This window comes from Nilaparvata lugens, unplaced genomic scaffold (assembly GCF_014356525.2).
Source record: "Nilaparvata lugens isolate BPH unplaced genomic scaffold, ASM1435652v1 scaffold512_2, whole genome shotgun sequence".
Lineage (NCBI taxonomy): Eukaryota > Metazoa > Arthropoda > Insecta > Hemiptera > Delphacidae > Nilaparvata > Nilaparvata lugens.
This window is the reverse complement of record NW_024091036.1, coordinates 29,675-49,236: the sequence shown is the minus strand read 5'-3', so window position 1 is coordinate 49,236 and position 19,562 is coordinate 29,675. Positions and strand designations below refer to the sequence as shown.

The window sequence follows — 19,562 nt, the reverse complement described above, 5'->3', positions numbered from 1 at the left end:
CATATAGGTAATAATAATATTGATGCTAATTTATGTCTGTATGTGAAATGATTTTTTTTGGATCAGGAGCAATTAGCAAGGGAGAAGGCGGTGAGCGGTCGCATACAGCTGCAGGTGGGGTACAACGATGAGAAGAGCGAGGTGGTGATGTCGGTCCTCGCAGCTGACGACCTTGCCTTTCGTGACGACTCGGGTGGATTCGGCAATCAACCCGAAGCCTATGTCCAGTTTCGACTGCTGCCTTTCATGTAAGTATATCACCCACTAAATTATTTACTAGTATTTGTAGAATAGTTGTTTGGAATTCACCTAGAACTCGGTCCACTCATCTACAGAGTCTGTATAATAAGTAGCCGGACTGACCTCAGGAAATTTTTTATTGGCAAAATATGTACAATTTTTCTTTAGGAATCTTCAAAGTAGTCCCCATTGGAGTCGATAATACGCTGATACCGGATCTTCCAATCCCTGAACGCTCCCTGAAAGTCGGCAACCTCTATGGTGTCTAGAGCCCTCGTAGTAGCACGTTGAACGTTTTCCAGAGCCCCGAACCGCGTCCTTAAGTTGTCTCTTGATTTCCGGTAACAAAAAGAAGTCCGCTGGTGTCATATCCGGGCTGTAAGGAGGATGTGGCAACGTTACCCTCCAATATTTGGCAACTGCTCGGTGACGAGCAGGCAGGTGTGCGACGGAGCATTGTCGTGATGGAGGATCCACGAATCGGCAATCCCCGGACGGATTCGATGAAACCGGGCGGTTAGTCGACGGAGCACCTCTCTGTAGTACTGGCCGTTTACAGGCCAGGTGGAACTAAAGAACCGTATAATATATCGTTCAATATTAAGGTGCGTACAGACTGTCGCTCTGCTCCGCAACCGAACGTCACTCCAGCAGAGCGATTGATGATCGACCGGCGAGCAACAGTGGTTCGACCGGGGAACGCGGGAAGATCTAACATCTTCCGTAACGTTCATGATGGGTGCGTGGGCGGAGCGACTGTGGTTCGATGGTGGTACGAGGGCGGTACGAGGGAGGAGCGTGCTTGGTGCGGGTTGGAAGCGCGAGTATGTGTACGCAGCTTTACATGTTGTTTTCTAATGCTGAGATATTGCATTACTGTCGTGGAAAATGGGTTGAGCGGGTTGCCTACACTGCAGAGATCAAGGGGTTAGTTGCTAGAATCAGTACCAAGTCAACAAGTTAGTTACCACACCCACAGATGTTGCAACATGGCTTAAGCTATAGTGAGGTCCACGTTATAATGACAGTGGAGAAAGATAGCAGAAAAACGTTGCCGATCCTCTGTCTTGTCAATGCCTTCTATAAACAGTAGCTGATACAGATTCATTGATGTGATAATTATCAATTGTTCATTCTCGTTTAAAATAATCAATTATATTTTATTAAGAAAGAAATTAAATTTTTCAATTATTCCATAATGAATTTTTATAATTAAGATGAAATATTTTGTCAGTTTATTGTTAATTGTACATTGTTAAAAGACGATCTGGCAACAGAGCAAAGCGAGAAAGAGATATCGTCATCCGCTATGTTGAATGATAGACAAGGATAGCCATACCATTACTATAGTGAGGTCCACGTTATAATGACAGTGGATGAAGATAAAACGAGAGCGTCTCAATTTATTATATTTATACATTGTCAAAAACAGATTTGGCATCATTGCGGAGCTAGAAAAGGATAATGCTACCTGCTTTGTCGTATGATAGACAAGGATAGCAACACCAATTTTAATCAAATACTGTCATTATAACGTGGACCTCACTATAATCAAACACTGAAATTATAACGTGGACCAAGTGAGGTCCACGTTATAATTATAATAATTTAGCATACTTTTGATATTTATTCTTTATTTCTTGACTAAACTTGACATGTTTTTTGTTTGAAAGGGACGGCCAGAATACGGTGAAAACCGAAGTGGCTGAGCCAACACAGAACCCCATCTGGAACACAACGGTGGAAGTGGGTATGGTCAGTGGAGAACAGCTGATGGAGAAAACTGTCGAGGTCACCCTGTGGGACTACAGGCCTGACAAGGAACAGGTTTTCTTGGGTGAGTTTCATAGAAGAAAATAGTATCTTATTATATTAAGCGAGCAATTTCTATATATTATGGTTATCTGGATATTTGGATATTATCTGGTTATTGGTTATGAATGTTCAACGAATTTCAAAAACGGCTTTAACGATTTTCACGAAATTTGGAACATAGTAGGTTTTGTAAGCAAGTTGTGGAACGGCGGGAGAAACCTCCACCAAATATGTAAGCACGATGTGCCTACACCAAATATGTAAGGGGAAAAGAACTATGAATACAAGAAAAGAACAGAATAACTAGAACTTTAATTAATGAATCTTTAACATAATACAATTGAACAAAACAAGATTAATTTGATTATAAAACAATATTTGATATGAATTAATGGGGAAAACACTCGCTTGCTGCTAATGAGGATTCAATGTTTGTGGCTATGAAAATTTAAGAACAATGTATCAGTAGTCACCTACTTTTTTGAAATAGCTTCCCACTTTGGCATCCACTGGTATTTCGCGACTTTAGTATTTTAAAAGAACAAATATTAACTGAACCAATGAATAGGCTCAGAACCCGTCTCCCTTAACAATACAATTATTTTTATACTGCCCGATCTGTGACAGAATAACTGTACTATTAAACGAACCGAAATCTAGCCTTTTTCACTGGATCAGCCGGACTTGACTTTCAGTCCTATCGAACGATCTCACACACTGACACTCACACACTGACACACCAAAAGTAAAATTTTGGGTATTAAATATTACTCAGTCAATGCCAAACATGAAAGCCATTTCAAGTACATATTTTTATCTGTCGCACAAGCGGCACGTTTTTTATTAAAAACAAAAGAGAAGCTACATTAATTTTGACAACAAATGAAATAAACAATCTTTCTGTCGATGACAAAGATTGTTCAAAGACAAAAACACTGTTCATTAAACTTTTACAATTTAAAACTCTAAAATCCTGATCAATATGAGATAAATATATGATTCATATATATGTCCCATATGACCAGGTGACAGTTTATGATATAAAAATTAGATTGCACCAGGTCTCATCCTTGGGAAAACTCGCTGAAGGTCATTAAAAGATCATACGTACTTGGAAAAACAGCTGGAAATTTTGTCGATACCGTAGTGGAATTTGAGGTTTATGATAGTAAGATTCGATTGCACTAGGTCTCAACCCTTGAATAACTCGCTGAAGGTCATTAAAAGGTCATACGTACTTGGAAAAACAGCTGGAAATTTTGTCGTCTGTCGATACCGTAGTAGAATTTGAAGTTTATGATAGTAAGATTCGATTGCACTAGGTCTCAACCCTTGGAAAACTCGCTGAAGGACATTAAAAGGATAAATACGTCCTTGGAGAAACAGCTGGAAATTTTGTCGATACCGTGGAAGTGAGTGAACAAGTGCATGTGTGTGTGATCATCCAGCTGATCTCACTAGAAAAATAATTCAGCAAGAGAAAATTATTTTCGTTCATTTCTCTTTTTTGGAAAACATGTTCACTTCAGAAAGTCCAAAATAGTAACTAGATGCTGTTAGTGTAGAATGATACATAGTATATAAACAAATATTGTAGCAAACATAGTATATCATTCTAAATAGAATTCATTGTATTTCTATTTGTGATTGATGATGTGTTTGTTTTTTGAAGTGTGAATAAATTGTTATTTTGATGAGTGATAGTAGCTTGACCTAGATTTTGATTTGGACTGTAGTATAAATTTGAAAAGGGATAGTTTTGGGCATAATCCTGTTGTGCCCCCTCATATGGCTGTAAAAATAATTGTATGACTGGGAAAATGAATGATTATAAACTATAAATTTAATCTCTCGTTACAAATTGTCTATGCTCTTACACTCCAGAGCAAAGCTCGGCCCCCGATATTTGTTGTGAAGTGAACAACTACAAGACTTAACCCATTTTGGACTATGTGTAACCTTATCTAAATTTGGGAGAGAAATAGCACAATGTTACCTCATTTTTTCTCTCCCTGTCATGCCATGTCTTCCTGTATGAATCAATGAAGAATAAAGAATAAAACCATATTCGTATGGCTTTTTGTTGGTAGGGACTCCCTTAAGCCTGATTTTCACTATTAGAGTTAGTGGTCGAGTAACTGGCAAACTTAAGCCTGGTTTTCATTGGTAGAGTTAGTGGTAGAGTTCCCTGGGAAAGTACTAACTATCTTGTGAACTCTCCCAATTAAAACGTTCATGGTAGAGTACTAGTTTTTAGTAGAGTAGAGTGGGATAGTACTCTACCACTAGCCTTCCCCCACCACCGCTTCTCACTCTACTCTACCACTACTATGCTAATGAAAACTACAGTCTCGAGCTAGTAGAGTAGAGTCGTGCCGTAGGCTATCAATTTTTAGAAGTATTGTTATTTATTAAAATGTATTAGAAGGTATGAATCTAGTGCTAATTTCTTTTATTTTTGAAATAGAAATAGAAATTAGCCTGAACCTTTAACCTGACGTTGGTATGAACACTGAAACTAGTGTTGTTATAATTTGTATTTTTAATCTATTATTTTATTAATTCCAAAAAAGGTAATATTGTTCTACGTATTTTCCGATTTCGAACTATTTTTACTAGTCTTTAACTAAATTCAAAGATATTAGAGTAGAGTAAAATTTAAGTGTTTTTATTCTTTATTTTGTGAATGTATAGTTTATTTCATGTTTTTAAGAAACTTTTATTATTAATAATTAATTATTATTATTAATTAAATTTAAAATTGTTTATTTAAAATTGTTTTATTCTAATTTATATTTTAGATTGTGATTTGGTGTAGAAATTTGAATGGACATAACCTATAATATTTGGACAATTTAAAACTAATTTAGGAAATTGAAGAAGTTTAAGGCAATAGCCTGTTTTTTCTTTTCTGATTCTTGTATTTTTTGCTAACCTTATAAATAAATAAATAAATAAATAAATGAATAAATAAATAAATATTAGACTGTAGTGTCGTTGAAAATAGTTCAAAAACGAATTATTACTTGCAGTTCGTCATGGATAATGAAATAGATGAGTATTTTATGAATAAAGTGATAATTGAAATAATATTGAATGAAGAAGACCAAGAAATTGTCAAAAAACCACAGATTTATTGATACTTAGAAAGACCGGTTTCGGTTATTACATCATTGTCAATCTCTGACAATCTCTGATGTAATAATATTATTGTGACTAATTGGAATAAATGTGGTGACGTTATAACGTTACGACGTTATAACGTGGACCTCACTATACTATTTTAGATCGGCTAATATTTTGATTGGTTCCTCTAATAATCAACCTGCGTTTTGGTTAATTTGGGGCGAATTGCTTTTGCAGGTGAGTGTACAGTGGATATCCAGAAGGCACTGTTGGACGACAGACCGGTCTGGTACAGGCTGGAGGACCCACGTCAGCTGCGGGGGTCTTCCTCCACGCGCACCTCTCCCAGGACGTCGCTGGTCAACGAACTCACGCAGCGTCTCAAGAAAGAAAATCGATCTCTATCAGGTACCATGATCGAAATATAATCAATTCTTATTACAGGAAATAGAATATTACAAAATAGGGCTTATTGACAGGAAATAGATCTGGCACGTTAAGGTGCGTACAGATTTACGCGCCGCGAACATGAGCAATTCACTTTTAATCAGCTGATTATATCTGTATTTTTACAGAAACGGTGAGATACAGTTATAAAAAGCTTTGCATCAGCTGATTAAAAGTGAATTGCTCATGTTCGCGGCGCGTATATCTGTACGCACCCTTACATGCGACACTTACCTACGCACTGAACTCAAAAAGGATCTCCTATATACTTCCGGACCTGAACACTACCTCCGTAAAGAAAGCCATAGTGCATTCTGGTGAATTCAGCACAGGTAGGTGCTCCTACACCAATAAAAATCAGATTTCAGCTGATCTATATCAGCTAGTGTTTTTATTGGTGTAGGAGCCCTACCTGTGCTGACGTCACCATCAACCACCTGTCATGCACTATGGTAGTGATCTGTTCCGGTGCGTTCTAAAATGGCAGGAATTTCTGAATATGTACTGCAGAGAAAAAGAAAAGCTCAAAATGAGATATTGGGCGATATGAATAAAAACAGAGCAAACGCTCATGAGCATGAGCATGGAGCATAAGGTTCTGCTCATGAGCATTGAGTAGAAGCATAAGCATTTGCTCATTTTTAAATGAATAAGCATTACCTTATGCTCTTGAACTCTGGAGCAAATGCTCACATATTTTAAAGATTTTTCATCAGCTGATTTTCCTTTGTGACCTTACTTTGTTTTTATAGCTCACGTAAGCGCTAAATATGCAAGTACAGAGACCGCTTGTGTTTGGTCGTCTGCTCCGTTCTCTATTTATGAATTGAGTTCTAGGTTAGTTGAGTTATGAATTTTGAAATAATTCTGTGAAAAAATGTCATCCCTATAATAATTTTCAGCATAATCTTATAATCTCAATAGCCTTCTTATAATCGTCTACACTCTCATCTTCTTAAACGCCAATTTCCTATTCTTCGATGGCTATCTTTATATCGGGTAGGTATCTTTTGTAGGAATAATGGTGATATATATCATGGTTTGAATCTAAAAAGAGTTTTATAGTTCTCAACTATTGGTTGTAATCGTATCTGGTATAGTTTCCTCTTACTCACACGAATTAGTTGAGCCATTTTACTATGAGCAAAAGGTGAAAAGCTGCTCCAGAGTAGACTCAACTTTTTTGAAGCATTTGCTTCAAAAGTTGAGCAAATGCTCTAGTTTATTCATACAATTTTGAGCAAAAGCTTTTACTGTTGAGCGAATGCTCAAACTATTTTTTCGATGAGCATAAGCAAAAGGTTTTGCTCACATTTATTCATAGAAATTGATGCAAATGTTCCATATTTTAGAAGTATAAGCAAATTTGCTAGACTTTATTCATATGGCCCATCGTATTCACATTTAAAATTTTTTGAAGGCTTATCAAAGTCATGAATTATTATAAAAATAATAACAGAGGGTACTGCACTGGATATTTTTATCTTATTAAACTGATATTTTGTAAAAAACTAGAAATATCAATCAAAACTATTGAATATGGGTATGATCTTTGACATATTTTGTATTTGTATGTAGATGTATGTATAATATTCATAAAATCACTTCACTTATAATAATGAGGGTACTCTATGTTTTATATTGTTCTTAATATTTATTAATAGAATGTATGTTTTAATGAGGAATTGCACAACTTTTTTGAGCAGAAGAGACACAGAGCGACCTGGAAATGGAGAGCGGTTCGTTTCTGCACCCAGACCACGCCTACGTGGCTGGCTCACGTCGCGGCTCCAGCCAATCAGAGCAGCTCGACGTCACCGAGCCCTATCAGCTGAGCAAGGACTTCTCAAGGTCACTGCCCGGCTCGCGTCGCAGCTCCTTCCAGTCGGCCCAGAATGCCGAGAAAGGTCAGTCATTCATACATTCTCAACTGTTCGTTTTTATTTTGTATGAAATAGACTAAGAAATTGTCAAAAAAACCACAGATTTATTGATACTTAGAAAAACCGGTTTCTTTGAACTGGGTTTATCAGATAAACTAAGTTTATCAGAGATTGACAATGGTAAAAAGTAGATTCGTATGGCTTTTGTTGGTGGGGAGTCCCTTGCGGGAAGGTTCCACCGCCTGAATATATCATTTAAGCCGTCAATGGGCCTTATGACTGTCATACTTCAGCCGGGACCGACAGTTCAACGTGCCCATCCGAGAACACGGGTGTAATAACCGAAGCCGCTCTTTCTAAGTATCAATTAATCTGTAATTTTTTGACAATTTCTTAGTCTTTTTCATTCAATATGAGTAATTACCACAATATAAACTTCTCAACTACACAAAAAGTGTTCATTTTCAATAAAAGTCTAAGGAATATGAATAAAAATAGAAATCTAAGTAGGCCTACCCTTTTTAAAATTGTTTACCCACAACATTTTCGGCGATATGTTGCCATTATCAGGTCTTGGTTCTTACATTTCTATTTTCATTTATATTCAAGAGTAGTCTATGAAATATTATTTGGCTACATTGTAAAGCTTTCATACACTAATTTGGCCTGAGAATAAAGCCTGGTTTTCACTAGTTGAGTTAGTGGTCGAGTAAGTTAGTGGTTTATAACTGCGCGAGGTCTACTGTTCACAGAACTACTAGTAGAGTTAGTGGTGGAGTTCCCTGGGAAAGTACTAACTATCTTGTGAACTCTCCCAATGAAAACGTTCATGGTAGAGTACTAGTTTTTAGTAGAGTGGAGTGGGATAGCACCGTGGGATAGTACTCTACCACTTGCCTTCCCCCACCACCGCTTCTCACTCTACTCTACCACTACTATGCCAATGAAAACAGTCTCGAGCTAGTAGAGTAGAGTCGGGTAGAGTAGTTTTTAAGGTTAGATCTGTTCAATACGTTAGGCAACACAATTTACCTACTATTCTCAATGGTAGTAAAAACAGTTACTCGACTAAGTAAGTAGAGTAGAGTTAGCTCGGTAGAATTAATCCTTGTTTTCACTAGTAGAGTTAGTGGTCGAGTAACTGGCATACTAACTCTACCGAGCTATTTATCAATAGCTGCTGTTTATCACTATTTGGCAATTTAGTTGTAATTTTTTTACAAAAATACTACTTTGAATATATTATTATTATTTTAAAAATATTTTGACTGTTTTTAATTTTATTGTATTTTGACGTTTGTTACAAAACTTTGTGTTTTATGACAATAAAGGATTATTATTATAACTCTACTCTACTTACTTGGTCGAGTAACTGTTTTCACTACAATATTGAGAAGAGATCAGTGGCTGCTGAATTATCTAAGGTGGGCCGTCCACTGGAACCGATTTCGTCCGAATTAGCATCGGCCGAAAACTACCGAACTCGTCCGAACGATCCCCCAACAAAGAAAGCTATAGATGCTCGTACATTGCAACAGGTTCATATACGTCCGTGCACGGACGTCAAGTTTTCGATCCGAATTGAATGGGATTTTCCGGCTTTGTCCGGACGAAGTCGTGCTGGGACAACATCATCCTAACCTCAAAATTGTTTCACAGTCTTGTCTGTTTTTGTTTTTTGAGTTTTGTATGATCTTCGTGAGTAAAAACACACAGAAGAATGACTTTCCCTACTAACTAGCTTGCCACTTCACTTCCTGGCAACCAGCCAACTACTGAACTAGACTGACGAAAACTGTTCCAATGGACGACCGTGTTCGTCCGAATTAACGGCCGGCAGATTCATCCGATCCAACGGTCGAACGGATCGGTTGAATACGGCTGCAGTGGACGGTTACCCTAAATCCAAATGTAGATAATTGCAAATGAAACTCAGGCTTTATTAACTGATCTGGTTCTCCATTTCTCTGCTCCGCATATCCTTTCAAGTCGGAAGTTGTTTCAATAATTCTACTCTGTAATTATTGTTAATGTTTTGCTGCTTGTAGAAGCTGATGTGCCCCCTCCCACCTACAACAAGGAGCGGAGACGCAGTTCATGCACACAGCGCATGCGCGACCCAGATGAGATTCTGCGCAGTCTGAAGGCGGTGAAAGGAGAACTACTTGGCCGGAGCCTCACCATCAGTGAGAGACGCGGTTCAAGGAGTGAGTCTCTCATTTTTTCAAAATAATTTAAATAAATATTTAAACGTTTTAAATAAATGTTTTTATCAAAATAGTGAGGAAGTTTATAACAGTTTCATATGAGTGGATTATCTCAACCTCATGTCTGATTCTTCTTCAAAAAATAAATAGATAGTTGATAAAATTATGACAATTCCTATACTCTGATAAGAAGAGTCTCTAGGAAGCTACTGAAAACAAACAAATAACAGTTTTATATCAATGAATTGTTTCAACCTCATGACTGGACATTTTAAAAATAGTTACGATTCTGTAGTAAGATAAAACATAATAGAGGACTACTATAGTGTGGTCCACGTTATAATGGCAGTGGAGAGAAACGTTGCCGAACCTCTGTCTTGTCAATGCCTTCTATAGACGGTAGCTGATACAGGTTTATTGATGTAATAATATTAACTGTCCATTCTCATTTAAAGTAATCAATTATATTTTATTAAGTAAGAGATTATATCTTTTAATAATTTCATAAAGAATTTACGTGATTTAGATGAAATATTTTGTTAATTACTTATCAATTCTACTTTGTTGAAAGATGATCTGGCAACAGATCAAGCGAGAAAGAAAAAGTGCTATCCGCTTTGTGAAATAATAGACAAGGATAGCAATACCATTGCCAATCAAACACTGTCATTATAACGTGGACCTCACTATAGTTTTAGGATAGCAACCACAATATGGATACTTCATCAAAATATTATCATAAGTAGATAGCATATGTATTATAAGAGTATCAAGTTTTATTACTTAATATACTATATTGATACTTAATACTCAATATATATTAAGTATTAATAAGTATTATAAGTATCATAAGATAGCATTAATATTAGCATAAGTAGATATCCCATGGTATAGGGTATTTTTCTGTTAGGGTTAATTTTTCTGTTATCTCAAGACGATAGTCCACGTAGTTCTTTCCCAAAAAGCTTTGTGACGCTGGCAGTCCCTCATATTGTGCCGTTCATTCAATCTCACCCGGCCAAAACAGTAAAAATCTACAATAATCGACAGTAATCGGCTTGAGATAACAGTAAAAGTTGCGACATAAACGCCCTATACCATTGGATATCTACTTACGCTATTGTTTCTCGATGGTATCATCTAGTTGTAAACATGTGTTCTAATTTGATATTCTCAAATAGGCTAAAGACTGCTAATCATTATTTATTTAATGTATTACCATAGCGAATTGATAATTGCAGTTCTTGATGAAAACCAAATTTAGGTTGCAACCAAATGTTGTGACAAATCAAATTATTGATGCATTGGTAGAAAATGAGCTGAAAGCTTTGAGCTGCGTTCTTAGGCTATCGTAGTTACATAAAAAAAATATTTTCCTACAGTTACCTTGAAAAGTGACCATTCCTGTACTGATTACAGAACGCAAAGAATCACTTTTCCGCTCTAGTGCGCAAAGTATTACTTTGCATACTCTTAATACTTTGCATATTATCTTGCAGCCATCCCAATCAGCTGTTGACATTGTTGGCGTGTATTTTGAATGTGAATTTGTTCTATCTATATTTTTTCAGATTTATAAATAAAAATGAGAACTCATTAAATTATACATTTGAATATTACTAATTATTCATTATTTCAGATAATATTTTTTTTTTTTTAATTAATTTTGATTTACTCAAAATTATTCAAATTTTCAAATTAATTGGATGAATTTAATTTTTAATTTGAATAAATATTATCGATTATTAATTTTCAATTGGATTATCAAGTTCAAAATAAATTAAAGTTGTTATTAATAACAAAATTATACAGACAAACATTTAATGGATTTCAGCCATCATTTCACCCATAATCAACCACTTCTCATATTCAATGGTAACTGTAGGAAGAATTTGATGTGAAATACGTGCGCAAAGTTCCTCTGCTGCACTCAAGAAACCATTCCGCCCTCGCCTACGGCTCGTGCGTAAACGTTTCTTTCGGTGCAGCAAACTGTCACTTTGCGCACTAGTTGCACAAATAACTATTTCAATAACTGCTGGAGCTGCTAATAAGTTTTGCAATGAATGTTTTCTATATTTTGTTGTTTCTTCCATTCTATGCACAATCTAATAACAAAAATGATAACCGAACTTCATAATTTTCTATTCTATTTGTAAATCATATTAGATGAGTTGTGAAGTTCATACCTTTATAAATTGAGATGTCACATTCTTATTGAATGATAGAGAACACGTAGATTTTGTCATTTTTTCTTCAGGGATATGTTAATGGCATCATAAGTTTATGGCCAAACATTTTGTGACAAAATAATTTTAAAAAGGTTTCTTAGATTTATATTTTCATTCACACGTAGATTTTGTATGGAAATGATTACCAAAAACTGGAAATGATTTTTTGGTCAAAATGCAGTAAAATGGCATAACAGAATCCAAATAACACTCACCTCCACATCACCCATATCCTGTAAAAATTGTTTCTCTTCTTTTTTCCACCCTAAACATGTGCTCTCTCTGTCTCTCTTTGCCCTTCAGCTGACAAACAGTAAACACGTAAGGTAAGATTGTAACAACAAAGGACATGTTCATTATACTCCATGTTGCGATCACTCACAAAACTAAGGCCCGGTTGCACAAAAGCGGTTAAATTTTAACCGTCATTAATTCCACGAGAACCAATCAGAGGAGGCGTTTATGAAAAGACGGCTTCTCTGATTGGTTACCATGGAATTAATCCCGTGATTAAGGGTGTGCAAAGGCTAAAAATAAACTTTCTACTCGTGATATTTTTCAAGGGTTTTCGATTTGTATATCATTAAGCTATCAAAATGGAAAAGTTTTCTTAGGAAAACATTTTTTTTCCGATCATTGCTCTTTGAGATATGAGCGCCTGAAGTTTGAGTTTTTGGGACAGAACATTTCGAATTCGGTTACAGATAAATCCATGAGATTTAGAGGATAGATTCTTCTTGGTATTGTTGATCTAGTAAACAATAATTTTCTGAAAATATTTATTTTTAAGACAGTTATTCAATTTACTAAAAATAACTTTTTGTTTAGTTATTTTTGGTAATATAATAACTTTTTCAAAAATTGATATTTTCAGAATTTTTTTTTTCTACTAGATCAACAATACCATGAAGAATCCATCCTCTGAATCTCATGGATTTATCTCTAACCGAATTTGAAATGTTCTGTCCCAAAAACACAAACTTCGAACTGTCATACCTCAATAAGTTATGATCGGAAAAAAATGTTTTCCTGAGATAACTTTTTTCAACAGCTTAATGATATACAAATCGAAAAAAATTGAAAAATATCACGAGTAGAGAGTTTATTTTCAGCCTTTGCACAGCCTTAATCCCATGATTATTTTCATGAGAACCAACCAGAGAAGGCACTTTTGATATTCTTTTATTGGTTCTCGTGGAATTAATCCCAGTTAAACCGCCTTTGTGCAACTGGCACTCAGTGTTAATCATTGTTATTGTCTTCATTGTCAATTTTTAAGGATAATCATCATCGTATTGGACTAGCTAGTTACACATAAGTGTGCTGTGGACGTGCATAAAATTTTCATTTCCACAAGACGGTGAATATTTGAGAAATCTCTTTTCAGCCGTCTGGTTGTGCTTCGCTTTGTGTATTCGATGATTTTTTTATTAGTCTCATCAACAATAACTATAACGCTAATAATAATATATGAGGAAGAAATTAAAATTATGACAAGGATAGGTCTACAAAACTACATTCCGGTACATAAACTTTCCAATATTTTTCAACATTTTGTTCAACAAACTGAATAAAACTTTTCAAGTGAGTTCTATCAACAATAATCGTAATGATAATAATAGAAACTCAGAAAATATAAATTATGACAGGCATAAAAATAGGTCTTAAATTACCAATATTGTCCAACAAACCCAATTAAATTAATTCAATCACATTGACCTCACCCAGAATAATATACAGAGTGTCACAGAATAACGGGAATTTTTAAAAACGCCATAAAACATTAGTGAGATAGGCAAAAATGATTTTATTCAAATCAATGTTAAGTTCAAGACTTGCCATTTCAGATTTATCAATATCATCTATCTCTTTTTGACAATTACTTCTTCAAGATGGCTTCCTCCTGCACGAATACACTCTTGAAATCTGTGTTGAAATTCCTGAACGATTGCTGCAACATTTCAGCTGGAATATTGTTGATTTCATTTTGAATTGTTTGTTATGATTCAACCACAGTTATTGGTCAAGTGGAAACGTTTGGTTTGAGGTAGCACCATAAACAGAAAATCGCAGGTGGACATATCATGCGACCAGGAAACACAACCTAATCGTGAAATTACACGGTTACTAAACTATACTCACTAATACAGTTGCCATTGAATGCCGTGCAGAGTGGGTTTCGCTCACAATTTCATCAATAATTTTGAATTGATTAAAAATTGAAACACAATTCAAATTGAAATCCGCAATATCCCAGATGAGATGATGCATTATGTACTTTGACCTAATTATGACTTTATTATGTATCGTAATTTTATAAAATATTTTGTGACGTAGCCTTATGTACTACTGTATCGCCAGGCTAAATAAATTGATTGATTGATTGATGCAGCGATCAATGATAAATCGCCAACACAGATTTCAAGGGTGTATTCGTGCAGGAGGAAGCCATCTTGAAGAAGTAATTGTCAAAAAGTGATAGATGTTATTAATAATTCTCAAATGGCTAGTCTTGAACTCTACATTGGTTTGAATAAAATCATTTTTTCCCTTCCCACTAATGTTTTGTGGCGTTTTTGAAAGTTCCCGTTATTCTGTGTCACTCTGTATTAAACGTTACTTTTTATTGATGAATTCTTAGGGGACTAGTGCATATTAATATCATCTGGTCTCAAGCCCTTTAAATTATAATATAATTTGAAATTTATAATATTATTGATTCAGTAGATAACACTATTTTTATGAGTTGAATTTACTTTGATCCCGATCTTCAAAATCCTACTCTAACCTTTTCAACACTCAACTCCCAAGATTAGAAAATTTCGGGTTAAAAGTTACTTTTTTCAAATAATACTCAAATCCGGTGAAATCAACTACTTTCTAAAACATATATAAAAATGAAAAGGCTACTGTTACCTGAACTTAATGGGATCACTTCAAGAAAATGATGACCTAAAGTACGATCCACGTTATAATGGCAGTGGAGAAAGATAGGAGAACAACGTTGCCGATCCTCTGTCTTGTCAATGTCTTCTATAGACGGTAGCTGATACCGGTTTATTGATGTAATATTAACTGTTCATTCACGTTTAAAATAATCAATTTTATTATATCTTATAAAGCAATAAATTATATTCTTCAATAATTTCATAATGAGTCTCCATAATCAAGATGAAATATTTTGTTAATTTATTATTAAATCTGCATTGTTTAAAGACCATCTGGCAACAGAGCAAAGCGAGAAAGAGATAGAGCTATCCGCTTTGTTGAATGATAGACAAGGATAGCAATGCAATTGCTAATTAAACACTGCCATTATAACATGGACCTCGCTATAGAAGATTTCTCTCAGACTATCCCAATATTAAGTCATGTTCAAACTAGAGTTGTCAAATGAGATCTCGGCAATTTGTTGCCGATTTCTTTAATAGCAGAGCAACATTTAATTTGTTTTCTACAGAAAAAATTGACAGCTTCTCTTGAAAAAACCCTATTTCTGGACAACATTTTTTGTTGACAGCTCTAGCCTAAGCCGTGGCTTCAGAGTGATATCTGTGGCACACTGAACCTATTAAAAATAATAAATCTAATCAATTCTGAACAGTAGATCTACTAAACAGAATTCACAAAATTTAATTCAAAATTTGTCTATTTACAGAAACCCTTGAGGACATAAGGGCATTACACAAGTCAAGAATACAAAATCAACAAAAATTATTAAACATAAAAGCAACAGAGTCTTGAATGAGAAAGACTAAGAAATTGTCAAAAAACCACTGATTTATTGATCATTAGAAAGACCGGTTTCGGTTATTACACCATTGTCAATCTCTGATGAACTGGTTTATCTATACTCAGTTTATCAGAGATTGACAATGGTCTAATAACCGAAACCGGTCTTCCTAATTATCAATAAATCAGTGTTTTTTTCACAATTTCTTAGTCGTTTTCATTCAATATGAATAATTACCACAATATCAACTTCTCAGCTACACAAAAAGTGCAACAGAGTCTCACTATTAACTAATAAGAAATCCAAATAACAATCAATAACAGTCTCAATCTCAATACATTAAACACATTACAGGTGATAACTACAGTACATTTATGATGAATTGTCATGGAAGATATTCATAGAACACACACTGTCATAATACTCTTCCAATGTATAGAACGCATTCTTTAATAGCAATCTTTTGATAATTTTTGAAAATACATTCAACTGCAAACTTTGCATCCTCTCAGGTAAAGCATTGAAAAGCTTCATAGCTATGTAGTAAAATGTTTTTTGTGACCTAGAGTTATTGCAGAAGTTTATAGCAAGATTGTTCTTCCCCCTGGTATTATATTCATGACACACATCCTGTTGAACATATGAGCTATGATTCTCCTCAACATAAACTAAACATTGATATAATAATATATAATGAGGGAAGTGTCATAATACAAATGGATTTGAAACTCTCTCTACAGTGACCTCTGTGAAAAACTAAGCTACAATAATTAAATTATATTAGTGAAAATTAGTGAATGAAAAAGCAAATTCAATACCTAAATAAAGAACATTTAAAAAATCAAATTGAAACAATAAAACATCAAAAATTAAAACAACCCATACTCAACCCTGTACCAAAATGTACCATCTTTCACGTAGATGCCATACTAAAAACATACTTTCATAGGCCAATAAGATTGCTTCAAATAACTGCAATCATTGACCAGTCTCAAGTAAAATTAATTTTGTATTTTGCAACATTTTTTGGCTGCATCTTTTGCTCTTCTGCTTTTTAGTTATTGCAAAATTTGTTGTTTTTTTATTTATTCATGCTTCAAAATCAACCGTAACTGCAGCATGGTTTTGCTGATTTGTGTGGAGAAACAAAGAACATAGAAAGTAGTCATGTGTGAATATATATTTTTTCAGTTAATAAATGTATTTTTTATACAAATATATATTATACTTCATATATACAGTACATTTTCAGGTTTTAGAGGTGAGTATATTAGGCTTTAAGTTTCATATTTCATCACAAGACTTAAGAAAGGAGAGTATTTTATGAAGAACTCTAAAACCTTTTCAACACTCAACTCCCAAGATTAGAAAATTTCGGGTTAAAAGTTACCTTTTTTCAAATAATATTCAAATCCGATGAATTCAATTCCTTTCTAAAACATATATAAACATGAGTAGGCTACTGTTACCTGAACATAATAGGATCACTTCAAGAACAGTACGATCCACGTTATAATGGCAGTGGAGAAAGATAGGAAAACAACGTTACCAATACTCTATCATTTCTATGTAATATCTTTAGTGGCTTATATTTATATGTATTACTCCAACATCCTACTGTTTACAGCAGTGATGGTTCATGAAATATGAGGTTTCAGACAGACAAACAGGGTTAAACATCGTGAATTTTTCAAAAATGGTCGAAGATTGATGTATTTTTGGCTGATTATTGGATGTTGTGTGACAGGAGGCAAGGATGGGAAGGGGCGAGGCAGGAAGGGGTCGGTAGCTGTGGTAGAGAAACTTGACATGGGTGTCACCTGTAGCAGTCCTTCCGATGAAGAAGACAAAATGAGGTCTGTCAACAAATAAATCTATAAAAATGATTAAATAAACTGATAGAAACGTGTAAATAAATAATTAATATGAACTAATCAAACGTGAAATAATGCGTTCACTCATCTATATTATATTTATTCATGATCGTTCATCTCTATAAATAATTATTTATTTATTGGTATTAATAGGTTGAACTGCAGCTGGGAAGAAATTGGATGAGAACTACTATCCAAAAATTAGTAAATGAAAAGTTAGTCGGAGTGAAGTGTCAAAAAATTAATCAATCACTAAATAGTTACAACTAGTAAATCACCGGTAATTTACTAGTTGTAATGATTTGATGATAGATTTATTTTTTGACACTTCACTCCTACTAACTTCTTATTTGTACTTTTTTTGTAGAGTAGTTCTTATAGAATTTTCTTCTAACTCCTGTTATCCTATTTTCAATATACCCTATATACCCTGTTGTAAAACAATATTATTCTATAACTCTTTTGTAATACTATGCTTCCTGAGCAGGAGTCTCATTGTTCACTAACAGCATTCAAATTTTGATATTTGATTATAATTGTTATCATTGAATAGTTTCAATACAATAGTTTTAATATAATCTATGTTGTTAATAACAGTTTAGTTTATAATTGAATCCAAAACAAGATGTTTATAGAGAACGTATTTCATTCCATATTTAAGATATAATAAATATTATATTATTTATAAATAATGAATATTTATTTTAATAGTTTCCTTTGAGATTCAAGTGAAATTTTGACTATTGATTCGTAATATAATGTTTACAAAAAAAATACATAAACATGACAGAGATGAAAAGTTCAGAAGATATTTTTGTATGTTTGAATAAACCCTGAAGAGTTCATAGATGGAGAAATTTGGAATGAATACATTTATTTCATAACAGTTTTACAAAAATATGACAGGCTCATAAGTTTTGAGGAACACTGTATCATAATTTATGAATATTTGAGATAGAGTGAATCAATGTTAGACTACCTACAAAATGTTCTAGAGATAGAGATATCTATCAGCTTTGCTTTAAGAATATTAAGTTTGTTTTCTGGTCCTGCAAAATTATTTCTTTAATAAATTATGTGAATATTTCCTATTTTAGTGATAATAATGTGAATATTTCCTCCATGTTTGGTTTTGAAGCATCAAAATTTAAAAATCTACTTATTTTTTAAATAGTTTGTTTTAGGAGAGAATGATTGTTTATTCATACAGAAATAAGGCATACAAATACAATACTTAGAGAGATATAAGTGGGAAATTGTTCAAATTTCCTCTATATCTGAATTTTACATTGAGAATTCTATGTTTCTATATTTCTTCTATGTTTAAAAATCTGAAATCTATGTTTAAAAATTTAAAAATCTACTCCTCATCTAAATTTGAGAGAGGGATAGCACAAGATTATCTTATTTTTCTCTCCCTATCATTTTTATGATGTACTTATTGTATGAATCAATCAATTAATCAATAATACGGTAACTATTTATATCATATTAGAGATGGAGATATCGACATCCAATTTAAGATACGAGGATAGAAGAGGACAGAAATCTATTGTAAAATACTCAATAGTTTGGCTGGAGATCTGACTCTATGAGAAGAAGTAGATTATTGTGAATGTTCATAATATTAATGATCATCATTAACATTGTTCTGTAGCCTAAATGATGTGGATGATTCATTTATATGATAGGTATGTTTTTGTAAGTACCTTTTAGTCTCATCTTGCATTCATTATTATATGAGAAATTTTCAACATTTTCAAGGCACGATACCTATCAAAAAATACCAATACATTATTACTGTATTATAGGACTGCTACCATTATCTCGAATAATTATTTTTATTATGTTTTGGATTTTGCAGTACAAAAACCGATGCAAAACCACTTGGACCAGGACAAATTCAACCAAGAGGATACAAAAATATCAGTGAGTAACAAAATTCAGAAAATAAGATTCAAAAAGCTATCTGTGTTTCAGGAGAACCCTTTGCCAAACTTGTCAGA

The 19,562-nt window shown here is 33.9% G+C and overlaps 1 protein-coding gene across 1 annotated transcript in view; it reads left to right on the top strand.

Annotated features, from left to right (window-relative positions):
• Positions 1-19,562, top strand: part of LOC111057441 (regulating synaptic membrane exocytosis protein 1-like) — a gene marked incomplete at its 5' end in the record, with an annotated part of 91,435 nt that overhangs the window by 65,538 nt on the left and 6,335 nt on the right. Inside the window, 7 exon segments of the mRNA XM_039444631.1 lie at positions 67-248; positions 1,914-2,077; positions 5,419-5,589; positions 7,335-7,535; positions 9,560-9,718; positions 17,430-17,538; positions 19,421-19,485. Of these exon segments, the coding sequence (XP_039300565.1) occupies positions 67-248; positions 1,914-2,077; positions 5,419-5,589; positions 7,335-7,535; positions 9,560-9,718; positions 17,430-17,538; positions 19,421-19,485 (1,051 nt within the window).